Genomic DNA, 20,823 nt, shown 5'->3' on the forward strand with positions numbered 1-20,823 from the left:
TCTTTGTGAACCCATGAACCACAGCCTGCCAGCATCCTCTGTCCGTGGGATTTCTCAGTCAAGAATATTGGAGCGGATTGCCATTTCCTTCTCCAGGGGATCTTCCTGATCCAGGGATCGGACTGGAGTCTCCTGCATTGGCAGGCGGAGTCTTTACCACTGAGCCACGTGGAAGCCCAGCCTTTCAAGGAGGGCCTGACAAATGTGTCTTCACGGTCAGTAATTTTGTAAACTAACGTGGTCATGTTCTCATGAAAACAATTTTACAAACAGTAGTAACATGTACCAGGCAATTTTGACTCCTCTTTACAGCCCAATGGGGATGGAGGCACGATCCACATTTAACGTTTTAACCGTGCGGAAGGCAGTGGCTGTCACAGACCAACTCTCTCAATACAGCTGCGATGGAAACCACATCCATCCGGTCTGGCATTGCAGGCTGCCTACATGAACATATTTGTATGACTTGTAGACTCAGAAAACACTAAACCATACAGTATTTTCAGAAAATTCTTATCACAACCCTGAGAAGCAAGTGTACCTGTTCTTAGTTGACATATGAGGAAACAGAGGCTTATGAAACATGGGAGGCAGCACATGATACTGCATAAGATAATCCAGACGGGTCAACACCTCCCACGGGGGGTGGGAGGAGTAGTCAGGAAAGATCTGGGCTCAAAACCCCTGCTGTGTCTGTTGCCAGCTACGTGACCCTGGGCATGTTCCTTCAAATTCCTGGGCCTCCTTTTCCTCCTCCTCGAATGTATAATGATCTTCATTCTGGGGTGTTGTTTTAAAACTTAAGTAAGTATATATAATTAAAGTATATAAAATCCTGTCCAGGGTTTATAAAGCATATAAAGCCCAGCACACGGTAAGGGAATGAGTATATCATAACTGCTGATTAAAGAGATCACGCAGGGAATGAGGAGGGAAATTTCTCCAGCTCAGGCCCCCATCACACTGCCTGCTAGCTTAAAAATATTACAAGAAGGATTTGGCAAGCATTATAATGCAGTTGTAATTCTATGCACACATCCTCCTATGCATCAATCTCTCCCTAACTCTTCTTTCTTTTGGCCTTATTTACTGTGCTTTAGGTTAGAGGCTAGGTGTCTTAACCCAGAAATGGACACTTCAGCCCAGCACCCACTATCACATCTGTCTCTCAGGTCCTGTGGACTGTGAGGCTTGGGCCTCCCACTTAGCACAGAAGTCCTTGGATTCTCCTTCCCTGAATGGAAACACAAGGCTCCAGGACACACTGGCCTTTTTGATCTCAAGAGGCACCTTGTCACAGGGGTTCACCCCTGAGCCTTAAGCCAGGATCTGTGCTCTCCATTCTCGCATCTCAACCATGGAACCAGAGTCGTGGATTCTAAAGGAGGTGGGCACTTCACTGGCAAAGGAATGAGGGGTGTGCAGGGGCTCAGGCAGAAGCCTGAGTTCAGGGTGTTGGCACTGTCATGGGAAGAGGGGAGGGATAAAGAGCAAGATGGGACGGGGACAGGGTATCTGGGCTGAGTAGACAGGAGGAGTTGGGCTCAATTTCTTTTCCTTCAGGGAGAGAAGGAAGTTCTCATATCAGAATCAGGGTAGAGATATATCCTTGGAGGGAGTGGCCCCAGCCATTTACAACTCAGGAAAGCACCTTAATTTTTTCCTTCACAAAAACAACATGGGCACACTACTTGTATTTGCCAAAAACAGTTAATTACCTAACTGCACTGATTCAGCCACTAACTGCTGTCTGGATAATCCCTTTCTTTAAGATGAACCACAAGTAAAAATTTCCCTTCCAAATATGTATATAGTACAGTTCAGTTCAGTCGCTCAGTCGTGTCTGACTCTTTGCGACGCCATGAATCACAGCACGCCAGGCCTCCCTGTCCATCACCATCTCCCGGAGTTCACTCAGACTCACATCCATCGAGTCCGTGATGCCATCCAGCCATCTCATCCTCGGTCGTCCCCTTCTCCTCCTGCCCCCAATCCCTCCCAGCATCAAAGTCTTTTCCAATGAGTCAACTCTTCGCATCAGGTGGCCAAAGTACTGGAGCTTCAGCTTCAGCATCAGTCCTTCCAAAGAAATCCTAGGGCTGAACTCCTTCAGAATGGACTGGTTTGATCTCCTTGCAGTCCAAGGGACTCTCAAGAGTCTTCTCCAACACCACAGTTCAAAACCATCAATTCTTTGGCACTCAGCCTTCTTCACAGTCCAACTCTCACATCCATACGTGACCACAGGAAAAAACAGAGCCTTGACTAGACAGACATTTGTTGGCAAAGTAATGTCTCTGCTTTTGAATATACTATCTAGGTTGGTCATAACTTTTCTTCCAAGGAGTAAGTGTCTTTTAATTTCATGGCTGCAGTCACCATCTGCAGTGATTTTGGAGCCCCTAAAAATAAAGTCTGACACTGTTTCTACTGTTTCCCCATCTATTTCCCATGAAGTGATGTGACCGGATGCCATGATCTTCATTTTCTGAATGTTGAGCTTTAAGCCAACTTTTTCGCTTTCCTTTTTCACTTTCATCAAGAGGCTTTTTAGCTCCTCTTCACTTTCTGCCATAAGGATGGTTTCATCTGCATATCTGAAGTTATTGATATTTCTCCCGGCAATCTTGATTCCAGCTTGTGTTTCTTCCAGTCCAGTGTTTCTCATGATGTACTTTGCATAGAAGTTAAATAAGCAGGGTGACAATATACAGCCTTGACGTACTCCTTTTCCTATTTGGAACCAGTCTGTTGTTCCATGTCCAGTTCTAACTGTTGCTTCCTGACCTGCATACAGATTTCTCAAGAGGCAGGTCAAGTGGTCTGGTATTCCTATCTCTTTCAGAATTTTCCAGTTTATTGTGATCCACAAAGTCAAAGGCTTTGGCATAGTCAATAAAGCAGAAATAGATGTTTTTCTGGAACTCTCTTGATTTTTCCATGATCCAGCAGATGTGGGCAATTTGATCTCTGGTTCCTCTGCCTTTTCTAAAACCAGCTTGAACATCAGGGAGTTCACAGTTCACGTATTGCTGAAGCCTGCCTTGGAGAATTTTGAGCATTACTTTACTAGCATGTGAGATGAGTGCAATTGTGTGGTAGTTTGAACATTCTTTAGCATTGCCTTTCTTTGGAATTAGAATGAAAACTGACCTTTTCCAGTTCTGTGGCCACTGCTGAGTTTTCCAAATTTGCTGGGATATTGAGTGTAGCACTTTCACAGCATTATCTTTCAGGATTTGAAACAGCTCAACTGGAATTCCATCACCTCCACTAGCTTTGTTCGTAGTGATGCTTTCTAAGGTCCACTTGACTTCACATTCCAAGATGTCTGCCTCTAGATTAGTGCTCACATCATCATGATTATCTGGGTTGTGAAGATCTTTTTTGTACAGTTTTTCTGTGTATTCTTGCCACCTCTTCTTAATATCTTCTGCTTCTGTTAGGTCCAGACCATTCCTGTCCTTTATTGAGCCCATCTTTGCATGAAGTGTTCCCTTGGTATCTCTAATTTTCTTGAAGAGATCTCTAGTCTTTCCCATTCTGTTCTTTTCATCTATTTCTTTGCACTGATCACTGAAAAGGCTTTCTTATCTCTTCTTGCTATTCTTTGGAACTTTGCATTCAGATGCTTATATCTTTTCTCCTCTGCTTTTCGCCTCTCTTCTTTTCACAGCTATTTGTAAGACCTCCCCAGACAGCCATTTTGCTTTTCTTTTCCATGGGGATGGTCTTGATCCCTGTCTCCTGTACAATGTCACGAACCTCATTCCACAGTTCATCAGGCACTCTATCTATCAGATCTAGGCCCTTAAATCTATTTCTCACTTCCACTGTATAATCATAAGGGATTTGATTTAGGTCATACCTGAATGGTCTAGTGGTTTTCCGTAACTTTCTTCAATTTGAGTCTGAATTTGGTACATTACTCCAAACAGCTGAACTTCTTTTTCTCTTCCTGGTTTAATAGTATTTGTTAACGTTGACATTTAAGTATGTCAGACAAAGCTAATATGAAGCATTCAAAATGAAGTGAAATATTATGTTACCATTAAAAGGCAAAGTGTGATACATGTATTTGCAGATGGGGCTGAAATCGAGCCCCACAGGGTTAATGGAAACTGGTGACTACCAGGAAGTCGTGAGCTTGTCTTACAGAGTAGCATAGAAGAGAACAGCTGATAAACCCCTCCACTTGTATCCTGCCTTCACTGGCCAAGCGTGCCTTAATTATTTTTTTAACTCCTTATCACCTTTATAAAAATGCCTCTGATTATGGGTCACAGAACAACGGGGTTTTCTACATTAGGTCCCTGTTAAAGTGTAACTAGAAAAAATTCTGTAACAATACAGTCATCCCTCAGTAACCATGGGGTTGGAGGGAGTTCTAGGACCTCCTTCCTTTTCCCCTTCCCTTCCTCAGATGCCAAAATCCACAGATACTCAGCTCCCTCAAATAAGATGGCATACATATGTTGCTGTTTAGTCGCTAAAGTATCATATTCAACCCTTCTGCGACCCCAAGGACTGTCGCCCACCAGGCTCCTCTGTCCATGGGATTTCCCAGGCAAGAATACTGGAGCAGGTGTTGCCATTTCTCCAGGGGATCTTCCTGAACCAGGAATTGAACCTGTGTCTCCTGCATTATTAGCAAGTGGATTCTTTACCACTGAGCCACCAGGGAAGTCTGACGTACTTATAAGATGGTAAAGCATATGCATCCTCCCGTATCTTTATCTAGATGGCCTAAGATGGCATCCCCAACATGTCACGCATATCCCTGCGGAATATTATGCCTGCTCCTTACACGCTTCCCACGGCCCCGGGCCACACACACTTCCAAGGCCAGATTTTCAGAACATTCTCAAGCTCCCCTTCTTCCTTGTAGCCCTCTGTAAGAAGTCTGGTGACCTTCTCCTTCCTCTGAAATCTGAGGTCACTTATCCATTATCCCATATACTTTATCCAGATTACCTTTATCTAGAATACTTAATACAGTGTAAGTGCTATGTAAATTACTGCTGGCATGTGGGAAGTTCAAGCTTTGCTGTTTGGAACATTCTGGAATTTTTTTTTTCCTGAATGTTTTCAATCCATGATTGGTTTAATCCACCAACGCAGAACTCACAGATCTGGAGGGCCAACTGCTATTTTGTTTTTTAAGGTATTCAACATACAGGATATTTAACTTGCAAAAATATGGGAAATAGACTGTAATAATATGTACCTTCACAACTCTGTTAGATTTGACCCTTATACTGGTGATGGAATCCTTGTGTGAAACTTGGAAATTCAATTCTATCTAACCTTTCACAACATCCAGTTTACCCCGGTGCCCCTGACATGTCACACACTTCCCTGCAGACTAACAAGCCTGCTCTGTACACACCTCCCATGCCCCTGGGCCACACATATTTCCAAGGCCAGATTTTCAGAACATGCTCAAGCTCCCCTTCTTCCTTGCAGTCCTCTGTAAGAAGTCTAGTCCTCTCCTTCCTCTGAAATCTGAGGTCACTTATCCATTTCACTCCATTACATCAGGGTGCTTACTTTCCAAGCATCTGCCTTTCTCCCCTACACTGCAAGCCAAGGAAGTCTCAGGCTTCCTTCACAGCTCCCCATGTCCCACCACCTATAGTATCAACACAGTGACAGACACCAAACACAGGTTCCCCCGACATCTGCCGAGTGAGCAGCACTTACCACTTGATCCACCTTCTGATTATCGGCTGGTGACAGCAGCCACTCGATGTCCAGCGGGCCCTGGTCTTCCGGACTGAGGGTAAATTTGCATGGCAAATAAGCAGTTTCCCCTTTGGCCTTTTCAATCATCTGTTCAGGAGTAGTGATACTCAAACCTCTGGTGAAATCTAGAAAATGAAACACAAATGGACTGAGCATCTGCTCCCAGGCTGGCAGCACCCTCAGGACACCTCGACTGTTCAGAGGGACCACAGGGTGTGGGGGAAACAGGACTTCACTGGGGACCAGAGTAATGAAACTCCAACTCAGTGGTCCCAGTTTGTGCGTGTGTGCCTCTGTAGAGATAGAAGTACTAATACACATCCTATTCAATATAATTTCGTTTCAGAGTACTGGAAGCCTCCCAATATTATTTGGAATAACAGCATTCTCACATGAGTTGGAAGAACCTAACAGGATTTTTATTATCCAGGCAGATGTTTAAAACTGAACCTGGCTAGAGCCTCTGAAAGGTCAGTTACATCAGTCTAATTCAAGGCCACATTAATTCATGCTTGCCATGGTGTCAGAAGCACACTTGGAATTCCTATCACTGGGCACATGCTGATGAATTCTGACACATTTTGTGTCCAGGCTTCTATAATTCCAAATTTTTATTAAATTTGATTTTGTGACTTTTACTGAAATCTTAAAAATATTTCTAAGCAATAAATTTTGATGACAATTCAAAAGGAGAAGAAATACTGTCAATTTATATAGTTTTAAACATACCAAAATGTTGACCTCAATATTATCTTTAAGACATTTCTTACTTTATCTCTGCTTATTTCCCTTCTGAAAAAGTCAAAGTTATTACATAATTTTAAGAAGACACCTTAAAATTCTATAACTTATCTTCAAATTTGTAGCCTATGAAACTTCCACTTAGATTACTAAGAGAATTAATGCTGAATAGCAATATTCAAAAACTCTCTAAAAGCAAAAATAGATATCCAGAGCTCCAAACAAAAATTCCAACACAGTTTCTGCTGACTGATTTTTTGAGATGGTTTAAACTCAGTACTGGGCTTCCCTGATGGCTCCCAGGATAAAGCATCTGCCCGCAATGCGGGAGACCCGGGTTCAATTCCTGGGTTGGGAAAGTCCCCTGGAGAAGGAAATGGCAATCCACTCCAGCACTCTTGCCTGGAAAATTCCATGGACGGAGGAGCCTGATAGGCTACAGTCCATGGGGTCGCAAAGAGTCGGACACGACTGAGCGACTTCACTTCACTTCACTTCAAATTCAGTACAATCCCATAAGAATTGAAAAAAAGTCTCCTTCTTGTGGTTAACAACTTACTGTAACAAAACTAGTATCCATTACATGCATAAAAGATAGAACAAACTATGAATATAATGATGCTCTTTCTTACCTATAAGGGAAAAAAAAATCCAGTTTAATTACACACATAAAAATAGGTCTGTTCACTACTTATGCCTTATAGTAAGACTGCAGTTTGAACAGCCAACAATTAAACATAAAATGTAAATTCAGTCTGTAAATGAACTATTACACAAAACTTAAATTTTTTTCTTACTATTTATACTATAAAAGTTTGCACAGCACCAGTCTGTCACTGTATGTTTTCTTTGTGATAACCCAACATTTTGTTATGTGTAAAGTCAAATGTGTAATGAATGCAGATCTGAAGTTTCAAATGCACACACTGGTTTCTGTTAAGCAGCTCTATTACTTCGACCTCTGCATCATCCGACCCTGACTTTCAGGGCTGAAAGATGACCTGGAAGGGGCCCCAAGTGCTAAGATGATGATACATGAGGCTTGCCTCTCTCCCCTTTACCCCCCTCTCCCTGTTCACACTGTAAAAATAAGCACAGAGCAAAATTAAAAGTAAATCCAGTCCAAATTCTCCATAATGATGATTTCATTGCTGGTTTTCCAATGAGACATTCCAACAGAACAAACCAAAATGAAGAATTGTATTATCAGCCATTATATGATCCTTCCTATTAGCCCTTACAAGAGGCTTAATACACATGGATTATCAGCTGTAATAAAATGTTAGTAAGGCTGAAGCCAATAGATTTGAGAATGAAAGAAAAAAGTCAAGTTACATTCAAGACCATTTATGTTCATGCAGCATCCTAAGCTTTAATCACATTTAAGTGCACTCATCAAACAGCAAATTAAAACTGGACACATGGTTTCGCTGGTGGCTCAGGGGTAAAGAATCTGCCTGCCAGTGCAGGAGACACGTGCTTGATCCTTGGTCTGGGAAGATCCCGCATGCTGCAGGGCAGCTAAGCCCGTGTGCCACAACTACTGAGCCTGCGCTCTGGAGCCCTGGAGCCGCAACTGCTGAGCTCATGTGCCCTAGAACCTGTGCTCGGCAACAGGAGAAACCACCGCGAGAGGCCAGCGTACTGCAACTAGAGAGGAGCGCCCCCTGCTTGCTGCAACTAGAAAAACACCAGGAAGCAACAGAGATCCAGCACATCCAAAAATAATTTTAAAAAAACAACAAAAAAAACTGGACACAGACTCTCTGCACAACTTCTCCTAAACGAGAGGCTGGCCTTGCTTCTGGCCAACAGCCTGTGGCCTGAGTCCTGCTGGGCCTCCCGCAGCCAGGCTTCGGGAGGTGTTGCTGCTCCCACTCTGGCCCACTAGGACCCCTGCCACCCGTCACCATGTGCATGACATAAGAGAGGGCTGAGATGTGAGCACAACAACTACCAGTGCCCAACACACGGCCATCCTGGAACATAGGCCCAGCCCCACACCTGCCACCTGCAGCCCCAGGACTGAGCCCGGACAGGACCGTGAACTAACACACGATTTTTGTTTTACAGCATCTCAAGTTTGGGTTGGTTTGTTAAACAGCAAATATTAATGATACGCCATCCAAAATCTCTGCTGCTGCTGCTGCTGCTGCTGCTACTGCTGCTAAGTCGCTTCAGTCGTGTCCGACTCTGTACGACCCCATAGACGGCAGCCCATCAGGCTCCCCCGTCTCTGGGATTCTCCAGGCAAGAACACTGGAGTGGGTTGCCATTTCCTTCTCCAAAGCGTGAAAGTGAAAAGTGAAAGTGACATCGCTCAGTTGTGTCCGACTCTTAGTGACCCCATGGACTGTAGCCTACCAGGCTCCTCTGTCCATGGGATTTGCCAGGCACGGACTGGAATGGGTTGCCATTGCCTTCTCCGCCAAAATCTCTGATTCAGCCCAAATGAACTACTTACCATCCCCCAAAGTCCATACTACCCCAATCTCCATTTCATGTACATATTTCTAGTTTAGATGGTATGATTTGATACTTATAATTACAACTAATTCTCCTGATTAATATTCAATTCTCTGAATGAATACTTTCTATCACTTCTAATAACTCAGTTCCAGTCCTGCTTCATTCACTTAAGGCATTCTGCTATCTTTTCAGACTACAGTGATTTTTCTTTCTGTCTTCCTGGAATGCTCACAGTACTTTACTTTCTGCTATCTGTATTATCACTCGTTCAGCACTCAATGTATACTATTTTTTTATTTTCCCTTTTATAAATTTTACTGTGAAATTGACTCAGGCTCCATGGTTTTTGCCTCATCTTCCAGACATCAGTGAACTTATCTTCCCATATCACCTTGCATTTTTAAGAAAATTTTTAAAATGTATACCCTGATTCATTAGCTCCATCAGGGTTTGTGGAAATTGTGGCTTTTATCTCTTGCTGGGTTCCTTGCACACCAGAAAATAACTGGTGACTGGATTGCAAGTTTGATCAATTTTAGGAATGTTGAAAAAGAGCATTAATTTGTCAGAAGGTCCTGCTATTTTAAGATCTCCTATCTACAGCTACTATAACTGTTGCCTGCATCTAATTGGTCTGAAAATGAATATTATACAAATGATCTAAGATAGAGAATTCCATTTCAAATGAATCAAGACAGCTCAAAAATATGGAGGCAAGAATGAAATTTGCTATAGAAAAAATACTTAAAATCTCCTAGTTACTCTGTGCTTCAAGTTTTTATTTTATAAAAATCAAATTGAAAAGTCAAGAGGCATCACTGAGACATCTAAACTGAGTAAAAGTTCCAATTCTCCTAATTCATGTTTTCAGCACTGACACTACCATCGTTAGAATGAAATGTAACTTTGTTTTCATGATAGTATCATCCATTCTTTCCTGTTTGATACATAAAATTACTTCTCTTTCAAAGAGTATCTTAGAAAACAGTTACATGTGTATAAAAGTGATCTGGATAGACAAATTGTTAGCAGTTATTTTTCACAACAGAGATTTTAAGAAAGGTGAATTTTATAATGAGATTTCCTTAATATGTATACTGCTATAAGAAATTTTAAACAGACTTTTAAAGACTTGCAGTACTTTGTTTTCCAAAAATGTTTAAAACATTCAACTACTCTTCATTGTGTTGCACTAGAAAGGAATTAAAATCTCAGGATGGTACAAAACAGTTATTGGGTTTCCTAGCAACTCTGTAGGGGCCTCTCGGCATGGAGGCATAGTTTTCTAATATTGATGCATGCATCAGTCAAAAACCGTAGAAGACAAAGGCAGACACTTGGTCTCATGTTGCGTCTCTGGATATTCTTAATACTGCCCAATTCTATTTATGCAGCACATGAGGGATAGTTTAACTCGTAAACTACTTTCAAGTTCAAACATGATCTCTAAACTAAATCATGTAACAAACCTTCTTAACAATTTTACTCAACCTTGTATTCAGAATGTGATGAAATACATAGCACATGATCAACCCTAAGTGTTTGCAGAGTCTTGTTAGTAAGAGCTCAGTACTAGATTACGTAAATAAACTGGCTGAGTCATGTCCCTTTTTGGCAGTGACTGAAATAACATCTCCCGGTTTTCTGCTTGCTTTTTCTAATCTCCAAATTCCGAATTCCTGCCGTGCAGTGAGCAGGCTGAGCTCGGATTTCGTAACACGTTCAGGCCTCTATTATCTCTCCCATAGGCTAAGCCTGAGGTCTTCCCTGCACCCACTTTACTTCATTCTAACCATCTCCATGCTTCACCCCGAGTGTTCACTACACATTGCTTTTTAAACTGAATCACTGCCTGGTCTGAAAACCTCTGGTGGGTCCACGCTAGCTCAGATGCCTTTATTCTCCTCAGCACCCTTTATGACCAGGCACCTCCCCACCTTTAGCTGCTTAGTACCCCCACTCTGAGCACCCACACACTTTACAACACTGCCTTCCCTGCTCAAGCCCACCTTTTAGGGCAATCATGTTAGTCTGGTCTCAGGCCAGACCCTTCCCCAGAAAGCATTCTTTGTGCCCCATTAAGGGGTTCCCTGGTGACTCAGTGATAAAGAATCTGCCTGCGATGCAGGTGACACGGGTTCGACCCCTGGGTTGGGAAGATTCCCTGGAAAAGGGGATGGCAACCTACAGTCTTCTTGCCTGGAGAATTCCAGGGACAGAGAAGGACCTTGTGATCCTGGTGATCCCAAAGTCAAACATGACTGAGCAACTAAACAACAAGAGACTGAATCCAAAAACAGCAGTCCAGCAACTGACAACCCAATGTAGAGTCATACATGGCCAAAGCTCCTTGGCATGCACGCACTGCCTCAGAAGACACACAGTAAAGCAGCACCCTCAGTAAAACAGGGTACGTGCTCGTGGTGGAGGGCTTATCGGTTGACTGACTGACTGACTGGATAAGGCCTCCATCACGAGCACGTACCCTGTTTTACTGAGGCTGCTTCTTTACTGTCCCCACTCTGGTGTTCTTGCCTGGAGAATCCCAGGGATGGCAGGGCCTAGTGGGCTGCGGTCTAAGGGGTTGCACAGAGTCGGACACAGCTGAAGCGACTTGGCAGCAGCAGCAGCTTCTTTACTGTGCGTCCTTCTGCTGCAGTGCCTGCATGCTAAGGCGCTTCAGTCAGTTGTGTCCGACCCTGTGCGACCAGAAGGACCATAGCCTCCCGGGCTCTTCTGTCCAGGCAAGAATACTACAGTGGGTTGCCATGCCCTCCTCCAGGGGATCTTCCAGACCCAGGGATCAAACCCGAGTCTCTTATGACTCCTGCACTGGAAGTGGGTTCTTTTCCACTAGTGACACTCAGGAAGTGCTCTTTTGCAGAGAAGAAGCCAATTCTGACTCCATGTTGGAACTGTTTCTTTACTTGCTTTTGTTATTAATCATACAGAAGGGCCGGCCCCTAAGACTCCCGCCCCTCTAACTGCCTGTTAAACTAGAGAGCCTTTGTTCAGAACCTTGTCCACCTGCGCATGGCAGGAAGGAAGAAATTAACACATGCCCTGCCTGAGGCTTACTATTCTAGGAGGTGTTTCCAAGATTAATGGCATTTTTACTTTGCTTCCTCACCTCTCCCCATCTCTGATCTATAAAAGAACCTGGTATCCACACCCTGATAAAATGGATATTTTGAGGAGCTAGCCTGCCATCCTCTGTCAGCCAGCTCCCTGAATGAAGTCTCTTCTTTGCCTCAACTCCTCCTGTCTTGGATTCATTGGCCTGTTATGCGGTGAGCAGAGCAAACTTGGACTTGGTAACTTCCTACCCTACACCCTAGGTGAATAGTTCACATTTGACTTAGAAGCCAAAGCTTCTTGATTATCACTGATATCCTTTAGCGGAGCAAAATTTCTAGTGCTTGGGTTAAAAATAAGGAAAAGAAAAGCTACGACACAAGTATGTAGCTCCTTTGTGTAAGGGGAAGGAAACAGAATCTACCCGAATGAAAGACATTCCATTTCAAAGTAGTGAAGAAAAATTAACAAGGTGCAGCTAAAAGTCGGTGAAAATAAGTTAAGGTCTTTTTCTATCAAAGATGGAATCACAACAGTGAAGGCATTCTGGTCAAGGGCCAATCATCAAAGGAAATCAAAGACACCGGAGGAAGCACGGAAGGGGGAAGACAGAATTAAGTGCATACACTCTGTGGAGCATCTGTGTTTGCACACATTCCCCTTGTCTGCAAGGCCCACTTTCTCCCACTGGAAGCACCTGGCAGCCATTCCACGCCTCTCACCTGTGGCCTCCTCCCCCCGCCCCCCCCCCCATCCCCACAGGCAGTGCTAATTGCTTCCTGCTCGCAATTACACAACCTGCTTCTCTACTGCAGGTACAAACCAAGTTCCCACAGTTAACGGAGGGCTTCTTCGAAGCCTCAGGGGTATAAAGAATCCATCTGCCAATCCAGGAGACTTGCGAGGCACAGATTCCACCCCTGGGTCGGGAAGATCGCTTGGAGGAGGAAGTGACTCCCCATTTCAGTATTCTTGCCTGGGAAATCCCACAGACAGAGGGGCCTGGCAGGCTCGGACATGACTGAGCACGCACGCACACCCTTTAAGCACACACTTTTAGTTGCTTAACAGGGTCCCAGGGTTTCATCTCTGGAGGGCATGTTCCAAGCCTTATTCGACACACCCTGGACCTGCCTCAGAAGAAACTGCTTAGTTTAAGCGCAGAGCAGGAGCTCCCGGCAGAGTGAAGGTGAAGGAGCTGTTTGCAAGAGGAATGCTGATGAGAGAAAAGATCATGATACCTTGTGGGAAAGTCCTGGGAAGGAGGGCCACAGGCAGACTGTGTATCTAGCAGAGGAAAGGAAGAGCGAAGCCACTGGGGATGCATGGAGCTCAGAGGGAGCTGAGCAAGCCTGGCTGTATGCTAACAGGAGCAAAGACCGATGCCTATTGTTTTAATATTCACATCACAAGAAATACTAGCAGATGCGATAAGAAATTAATATGGATTCAACTGTATAGTTATGTTGCGTGTAAGTCACTTCAGTCGTGTCTGACTCTGCGACCCCACGGACTGTAGCCTGCCAGGCTCCTCTGTCCACAGTATTCTCCAGCTAAGAATACTGGCGTGGGCTGCCATGTTCTCCTGCAGGGGATCGCCCCCATCCAGGGATCTCTTGCATCTCCCGCATTGACAGGTGGGTTCTTTACCACTCACGCCACTTGGGAAGCCTGCAAATTTATGTTAACATGAAAGAAGTATGACATTAAAACTTTAGTTTGTGAATATTCTAAAATCACAACCCTTGTGGCTCAGCCAGTAAAGAGTCCACCTGCAATGTGGGAGATCTGGGTTCCATCATTGGGTTGGGAAGATCCCCTAGAGAAGGGAAAGGCTACCCACTCCAGTATTCTGGCTTAGAGAATTTCATGGACTGTATAGTCCACGGGGTCACAAAGAGTCAGACACGACTGAGTGACTTTCACTTCACTAAAATCACAACTAAGGATGAAGAAAAAGTTGCTTGTCTATCTTGCAACTCCCTCCAGAACAACATGAAGCAAAAATGAGAAAAATGTTATATACTTATGTATGTTTTCTCAAAATATCTGGAGTCATTCCAAAGATACTAACAGAAAAGAGAAACTAGGAATAAAAATAAGAGTAATTTAACTTCATTTTCCAAAGGTCTGGCATAATTCTTTGGTTGCTTGAAAAGGGATATGTTATGATGATCTTAGTGTCAATTTTTATAAAGAATTTATTTGATATTGACTTTTGTGAGAAATATTAAAGAATGTCATAAAGGTTACTATGTTAAATAGAGAACACATTCAGTTGTATTGCTTAGTTCAGAGTATGGAGTTCAGGAACCTTACATATAAAAACACAGAAACACTGAAAAACGATTCATTAGGGCAATGTTAAAAAATAAACTGGGAAAATCAGGAAGTGGTATGTTTAAGAAGTTGATTGGGACAAGTATAATTTTGTTGTGTATGTCTGATTAACAAATACTACAAATCAGATGTCTGGGTTAGCAAGCAACTCACTGGGACGCTTTAAATCCTGTCTTAAATATTGCAAAAATGCAACTGCGAAGCTATTTAGACCCTATCCTTGACCCTAAATCTAATCTGCCAATTTCCTTCTCACCAGGGAGCTGCTTTGGGATTAGCAATGTTAAAAATCACCTAAATACTAAGCGTTTGTTTTTAGGAAAGAAAAAGAAAAACTTACTATATGTTAAGGGTAGTTAACTACTCCAACTAGGCCTTTAAACAAACATTGTTCAGGAAGAGAAAAAAAAAAAAAAAAAACACTGGAAGGTAGAAATCACCCTCTTTGCTGCCTAGTGTGTGAGTGTTAGTCATTCAGTCGTGTCCAACTCTCTGTGATCCCATGGACTTTAGTCCACCAGGCTCCTCTGTCCTTGGAATTATAGTTAATTCCCATGTGTTACTCAGTACAGTGTGTTAATATGTACCATTGAGCTAAGAAAATAAAACAGAGTCAGATAAGTTAATAACAATGAGAAACAACATTAGGTATACTTATTTGCTTTCCTATGCTGTTTTTTAAAAATCAACTCTCAGCTCCCCAACCCCAGCGAGTAATCAAAAAGCAAGCGCCCAGAAAATAAACTGAGATGGAAATAGGGAAATCATCACCTTAACCATAAATAGTAATGAGCAGTGACTGAGTACCTATTAAGTGCCAGGGTGAGTTGCTCAGTCGTTTCTCACTCTTAGCAATCCCATGGACTGTAGCCCACCAAACTCCTTTGTCTGTGGAATTTTCCAGGCAAGAATACTGGAGTGTGTAGCCATTCCCCTCTCCAGGGGACCTTCCTGACCCAGGGACTGAACCCAGGTCTCCTGCACTGCTGGCACATTCTTTACTGTCTGAGCCACCATGGGTGTTAGATTATGTGCCAGGCACTTCTCAAAATATTTTATACACATTAACTCCTTCAAGTCTCATAACAACTCTGAGGGCGTTACTACTATTATCTCAATTTTACAGTGACGAAACAGAGACGGTAAGAGGTACCTAAGCTACTAAGTGAGCAAGATACAAATCGAGGCAGACTGGCTCCCAAGCCACACTCACCCTGCAAGTACAAGTCCATGAGCCAACAGCCCTGGACATTAAGAGATTTCCTTTTTAAAAAAAAATCACCACAAAATAAAACAGTGAGTGCATTATTAGACCCCCTTCCAGTCACTGTGGTGGAAGAAGGTTTGGAATTTTCGCTATTCCCCTCCTATACTAAATTTCCAACAAGACAGCATTTTAGGTAGCACAAAGTTCAGGCGTATGGGCTGCCCCGTTTTTAAAACAAGAGATATACCAGACTAGGATCTGTTGTCAAGTTTGTCACACAAAAAACCTCTATCACTTTGGACATGTTGTTTCTCTGGGGCTCAAACATAACTTAAGGGTGTTAAACTGAATTATCTCTTTCAGATCTAAATATGTCCGAAGTTTAGACCATCAATCAAGCAACCAACCAACAAGAAGCCTTCCCCCAACACCCATCCCCTCCCCTCCCTGCACAACTTAATGCCAGTATTGACAGCTGTCTGGGCTTACCTCACAGCAAGTGCAGCCATTTCTGAAATATGAGCAGGCTAAACTGTGCAAGCAGTTCTGCCTACAAGTAGCGTGGGCTCTGGAGTCCGAGCTGTGCTAAAATTCAAACTGCACTCAGCTGTGTCCATCTCTTTGTGACTCCATGGACTGTAGCCCACCAGACTCCTCTGTTCATGGGATGTTCCAGGCAAGAATACTAGAGCAGGTTGCCATTTCCTACTCCAGGACATCTTCCTGACCCAGGGATCAAACCCAGGTCTCCTGCGTCGGCAGGCGGATTCTTCAGCACTGCACCATCTAGGAAGCCCTACCAAATGCTTAGGCAGGGCAAGTTTCTAGTCTTTTAAGTACTGATGTTTTCTACTATAAAGTGAGCATTAGCAGTAAGAATGCTTACTTCCACATAGAGATTAAATACAATAATGCATGTAAAGCTCTTAGGTATCATCCCTTCAATAAACAGTATCCAGTATGAAAACTTACTGTTGTCTTCCAAAACCCGTCATTCCTACTAGGAAATGAACTCATGTAGTGTTGGGAAAGTATCTTTTATCCCTCACACTGAGCAGCACCTTAGATACAGAACTCAGAATCTGTTATGTAAATAAAGGACACTGACTTGTATATACTAGATCTGGCAATCAGAACCTCACTGGCAACCTAGACCAAATCTGATTTTTTTTTTTTTTAATTAAAGCCTTCAGGTTGGGGAGGGATATTTCTAACTACAGAAGTTGAGTATGTGAGCAGAGACAGAAATGACTGCTATTTTGAGGAACGTGGCTCTTAAGAGTAGGAGAAAAATAGCACTGTGATATGTCATCAAGGAAAGGTTCTGAAGTGAGAAATATAGAGCATGTTTATAAAGTCAGAAGGAAAGGGGAATGGGAGGTTAAATACACGGAACACGCAGAGACTGAAGGAAACAATGAGACCTAGAAAAAAGGGATAAGACAATTTTAAATGAGATTTGAGGGAAGGACATTTCTTCTACTGTAACAAAGGAGAGACATGGAGTATTTACCTAGAATATAAGAGGCAGAAAAAAATGTGGATAGAGAATTCCAGAAAAACAGCTACTTCTGCTTCATTGACTATGCTAAAGCCTTTGACTGTGTGGATCACAACAAACTGTGGAAAATTCTTAAAGAGATGACAATACCAGACCACCTGACCTGCCTCTTGAGAAACCTGTATGTAGGTCAAAAAGCAACAGTTAGAACCAGACATGGAACAACGGACTGGTTCCAAATTGGGAAAGGAGTACGTCAAGGCTGTATATTGTCATTCTGATTATTTAACTTACATGCAGAGTACATTATGAGAAACACTGGGCTGGATGAAACACGAGCTGGAATCAAGATTGCTGGGAAAAACATCAATCATCTCAGAAATGCAGATGACACGACCCTTTTGGCAGAAAGTGAAAAAGAACTAAAGAGCATCTTGATGAAACTGAAAGAGGAGAGTCAAAAAGTTGGCTTAAAGCTCAACATTCAGAAAATGAAGATCATGGCACCCAGTCCCATCACTTCATGGCAAATAGATGGGGAAACAATGGAAACAGTTACAGACTATTTTCTTGGACTCCAAAATCACTGCAGGTGGCGACTGCAGCCATGAAACTAAAAGATGCTTGCTCCTTGGAAGAAAAGCTATGACAAACCTAGACAGCATATTAAAAAGCAGAGACATTACTTTGCCAATAAAGGTCCATAGTCAAGGCTATGGTTTTTCCAGTAGTCATGTATGGATTTGAGAACTGGACCATAAAGAAAGCTGAGCACCAAAGAATTGATGCTTTTGAACTGTGGTGTTGGAGAAGACGCTTGAGAGTCCCCTGAACTGCAAGGAGATCAAACCAGTCAATCCTAAAGGAAATCAGTCCTGAATATTCATTGGAAGGACTGATGCTGAAGCTCCAATACTTTGGCCACCTGATAGGAAGAAGTGACTCATTTGAAAAGATCCTGATGCTGGGAAAGATTGAAGGCAGGAGGAGAAGGGGACAAGAGAGGAGGATGAGCTGGTTGGATGCCATCACTGACCGGACAGACATGAGTTTGAGCAAGATCTGGGAACTGGGGATGGACAGGGAGGCCTGGTGTGCTACAGTCCACGGGGTCCCAAAGAGCTAGACACAACTGAGTGGCTGAATTGAGAGAGGCTTTTGGAGACTGGTTCAAATCTTTAATATGTGAAAAGGAATGGGAGAAGAGAGGAAAGACTAAAGAATGGTACCATGAGTCCAACGGCGACGAGCTGATGGCTGATGAAGAGGAGCAAAGACATTTATCCCACTATTTCTTGGTATGATAAATAACATTTATCATATTTTTTCTAATTTTATATCATAACATCATACCATTTTTTTCTAGTTTATATATATTTGAAATTTGCCATAATAAAAGCATTAAAAAAAGAAAACTACAACGATGTGGCACTGTACACTCAGCAGAACAAAATGAAGAAAGGCCATGGTTTGGAGCAAGTCTCATCTTTATAGAAGGGAGTGTCAACTGATACAATTAATTTTGGAAAACGTTTGGGAGCATCACCTAAAGCTAAACAGGTGTGTAATCGAGACCCCAGAAATGCCATTCATAGTTAACGTGTGCACTAAAACATGTGGCTGGGAACGTCATAGCCACATTTTTCATGAGAACAGAAAACCAGAGGAGAAACATGTCTTTCAACAGTAGAATGGGCAAATCAACTGTGGTAGTCACATGACAGAATGCCATATGGCAAAGCAAATGAATAAACCAGAGCTATCCAACAGAAGCAATTGTACCAACGTGACAGGAAGCCAAGCTTAGGCAGAAAAGCATGCACTGTATAATTCTGTGTATACAGTGTCAACGCCAATCTATGCTGTTAGAAAGCAGAAGACAGGGGCGGAAATGACTGCAGGGGACATGAGGGGACTTTTGATGGTGGGTTTTGTTCTGTCTCTTGACCTGGATGATAACTGTATAGATGTGTCTGCTTTGTGATTATGCTCTCTCACTGGTAAATAATGCTCTAAACTGCATGCTTTTCCGGCTCCCCCCTGGTGGCTCAGACAGTAAAGAATCCGCCAGCAATGTGGGAGACCTGAGTTCAGTCCTTGGGTTGGGAAGATCCCCTGGAGAAGGTCATGGCAACCCACTCCAATATGCTTGCCTGCAGAAGCCCCATGGACAGAGGAGACTGGTGAGCTATATAGTGCATGGGGTCACAAAGAGTTGGACACGACTGAGTGACTAAGCATTGCACAGCACGATTTTCTACAAGCGAAAGAAAAGAGAGAAAGTGAAGTTGCTCAGTCGTATCCTACTCTTTGCGACCCCATGAACTGTAGCCTACCAGGATTCTCTGTCCATGGGAATTTCCAGGCAAGAATACTGGAGTGGTTGCCACTGCCCTTCTCCAGGGGATCTTCCCAACCCAGGGATCGAACCCGGGTCTCCCACATTGCAGGCAGATGCTTTACTGTCTGAGCCAGCAGGGAAATCAAAGGTTTATTTAAAAATGAATTTTAAAAGGTGAAGGAATTAAAGCAGAAAACTTGTCTTTATTTTGTCTTTGTTAAAAAAACATGATGTTCTGGTAATTCCCTGGTGGTCTACTGGTTAGGACTTGGCGAGCTTGCTGCCACTCCTGGTTAGGGAACTAAGATCCAATAAGCCTCGCTGTGGGCTCCACCCTTTATATTTCTGATGCTTTATAAAAATGTACATTAAAAAAAAAAAACTGTAGCCAAGTGGACAGTAAGAACAGTGGGCTGAAGGGCTGGCATACAAGGTGAAGGGGGAAATGGTTTGGAGAAGCCAGTGGATCCTTGAGAGAATAATCAGAAAACCATATGGTTTTTACATCACACAGCACATCTGCCCTAATCTGCACCTGTTTTTCTTTATTTATTCATTTACTTATCTACTCATTTATGGTTTTATTTATTTTATTCAGGATTAAATGCCAGTCACCCTCCTCCAGACTGAAGCTTGCCCACAGTATTGGAATGACATCTTCCTCCTGTCTCCAAAAGAACCTACTGCCATACCTAACCCACATGTACATATTATTTATTCCCCCAAACTTCTTCTATGGCGATTGCAGTCCTGTATGAGAAACTGAATATGTAACTTATAAATCAGGAGCAGTTAAAGCACAAATTACAATGTAAAGCCAAACGGGGGAGTTAGGAATGTGAGCACACAGACTGTATCTGTGGAACTGGACTGCGACCCACTCCTTCCTCCTCTCCTCAAGGGCACACAGACTCATCTAAGGAAAGAACTCAAATTTCATTTCTTGATTAAAATTAAGTGTCAGCCTTTTTCAATCTATGTAGTATACTACTTTCCTCATGTTCTTTAATACAGAGATGCTAATTTCAGAATTCTCTGGCAAAACAAATGCAAATTGGGTATTTTGCATTATGGGTTAAGCAGATCCGTTGCCATGGTGAATATTTTCATCACCTTCAGAGAATAGTATGTATCGCTCCATTTTAAGAAATCTGCCTTTGCCTTCTTGCTCAAAAAACCCTCAGGCTCTCTTTTCTTCCTTTAATTAACATGAAAGAGGAAAAAGTGAGTACAAGGCGAAAACAACAACAAAAAACTCCGGTGAAGTGTCTTAGAGAGATCACAGAAAATAAAAAAGCAAAGAGACTATAGCAAAACAAGAAAATAAACTGATCTTATGAAAAACCGTGAAGTTAGTAAGGAAAAGGTTACCAAAAAAAAAAAAATCCTGTTGTAAGTATATTT

At 42.8% G+C, this 20,823-nt stretch overlaps 1 protein-coding gene across 2 annotated transcripts in view; it reads right to left on the reverse strand.

The window, feature by feature from the left end:
• Positions 1-20,823, reverse strand: part of CXADR (CXADR Ig-like cell adhesion molecule) — a 44,869-nt gene that overhangs the window by 14,347 nt on the left and 9,699 nt on the right. Inside the window, exons 1-2 of one of the 2 annotated variants that reach the window (XM_068970347.1) lie at positions 7,879-7,909; positions 5,704-5,870 (exon numbers count right to left, since the gene is read on the reverse strand). In XM_068970347.1, the coding sequence (XP_068826448.1) occupies positions 5,704-5,870; positions 7,879-7,909 (198 nt within the window). Of the gene's footprint in view, positions 1-5,703; positions 5,871-7,878; positions 7,910-20,823 lie in introns of those variants that run through there. The other variant, XM_068970338.1, reaches the window with a different exon arrangement.

This window comes from Capricornis sumatraensis, chromosome 1 (assembly GCF_032405125.1).
Source record: "Capricornis sumatraensis isolate serow.1 chromosome 1, serow.2, whole genome shotgun sequence".
Taxonomy (NCBI): Eukaryota; Metazoa; Chordata; class Mammalia; order Artiodactyla; family Bovidae; genus Capricornis; species Capricornis sumatraensis.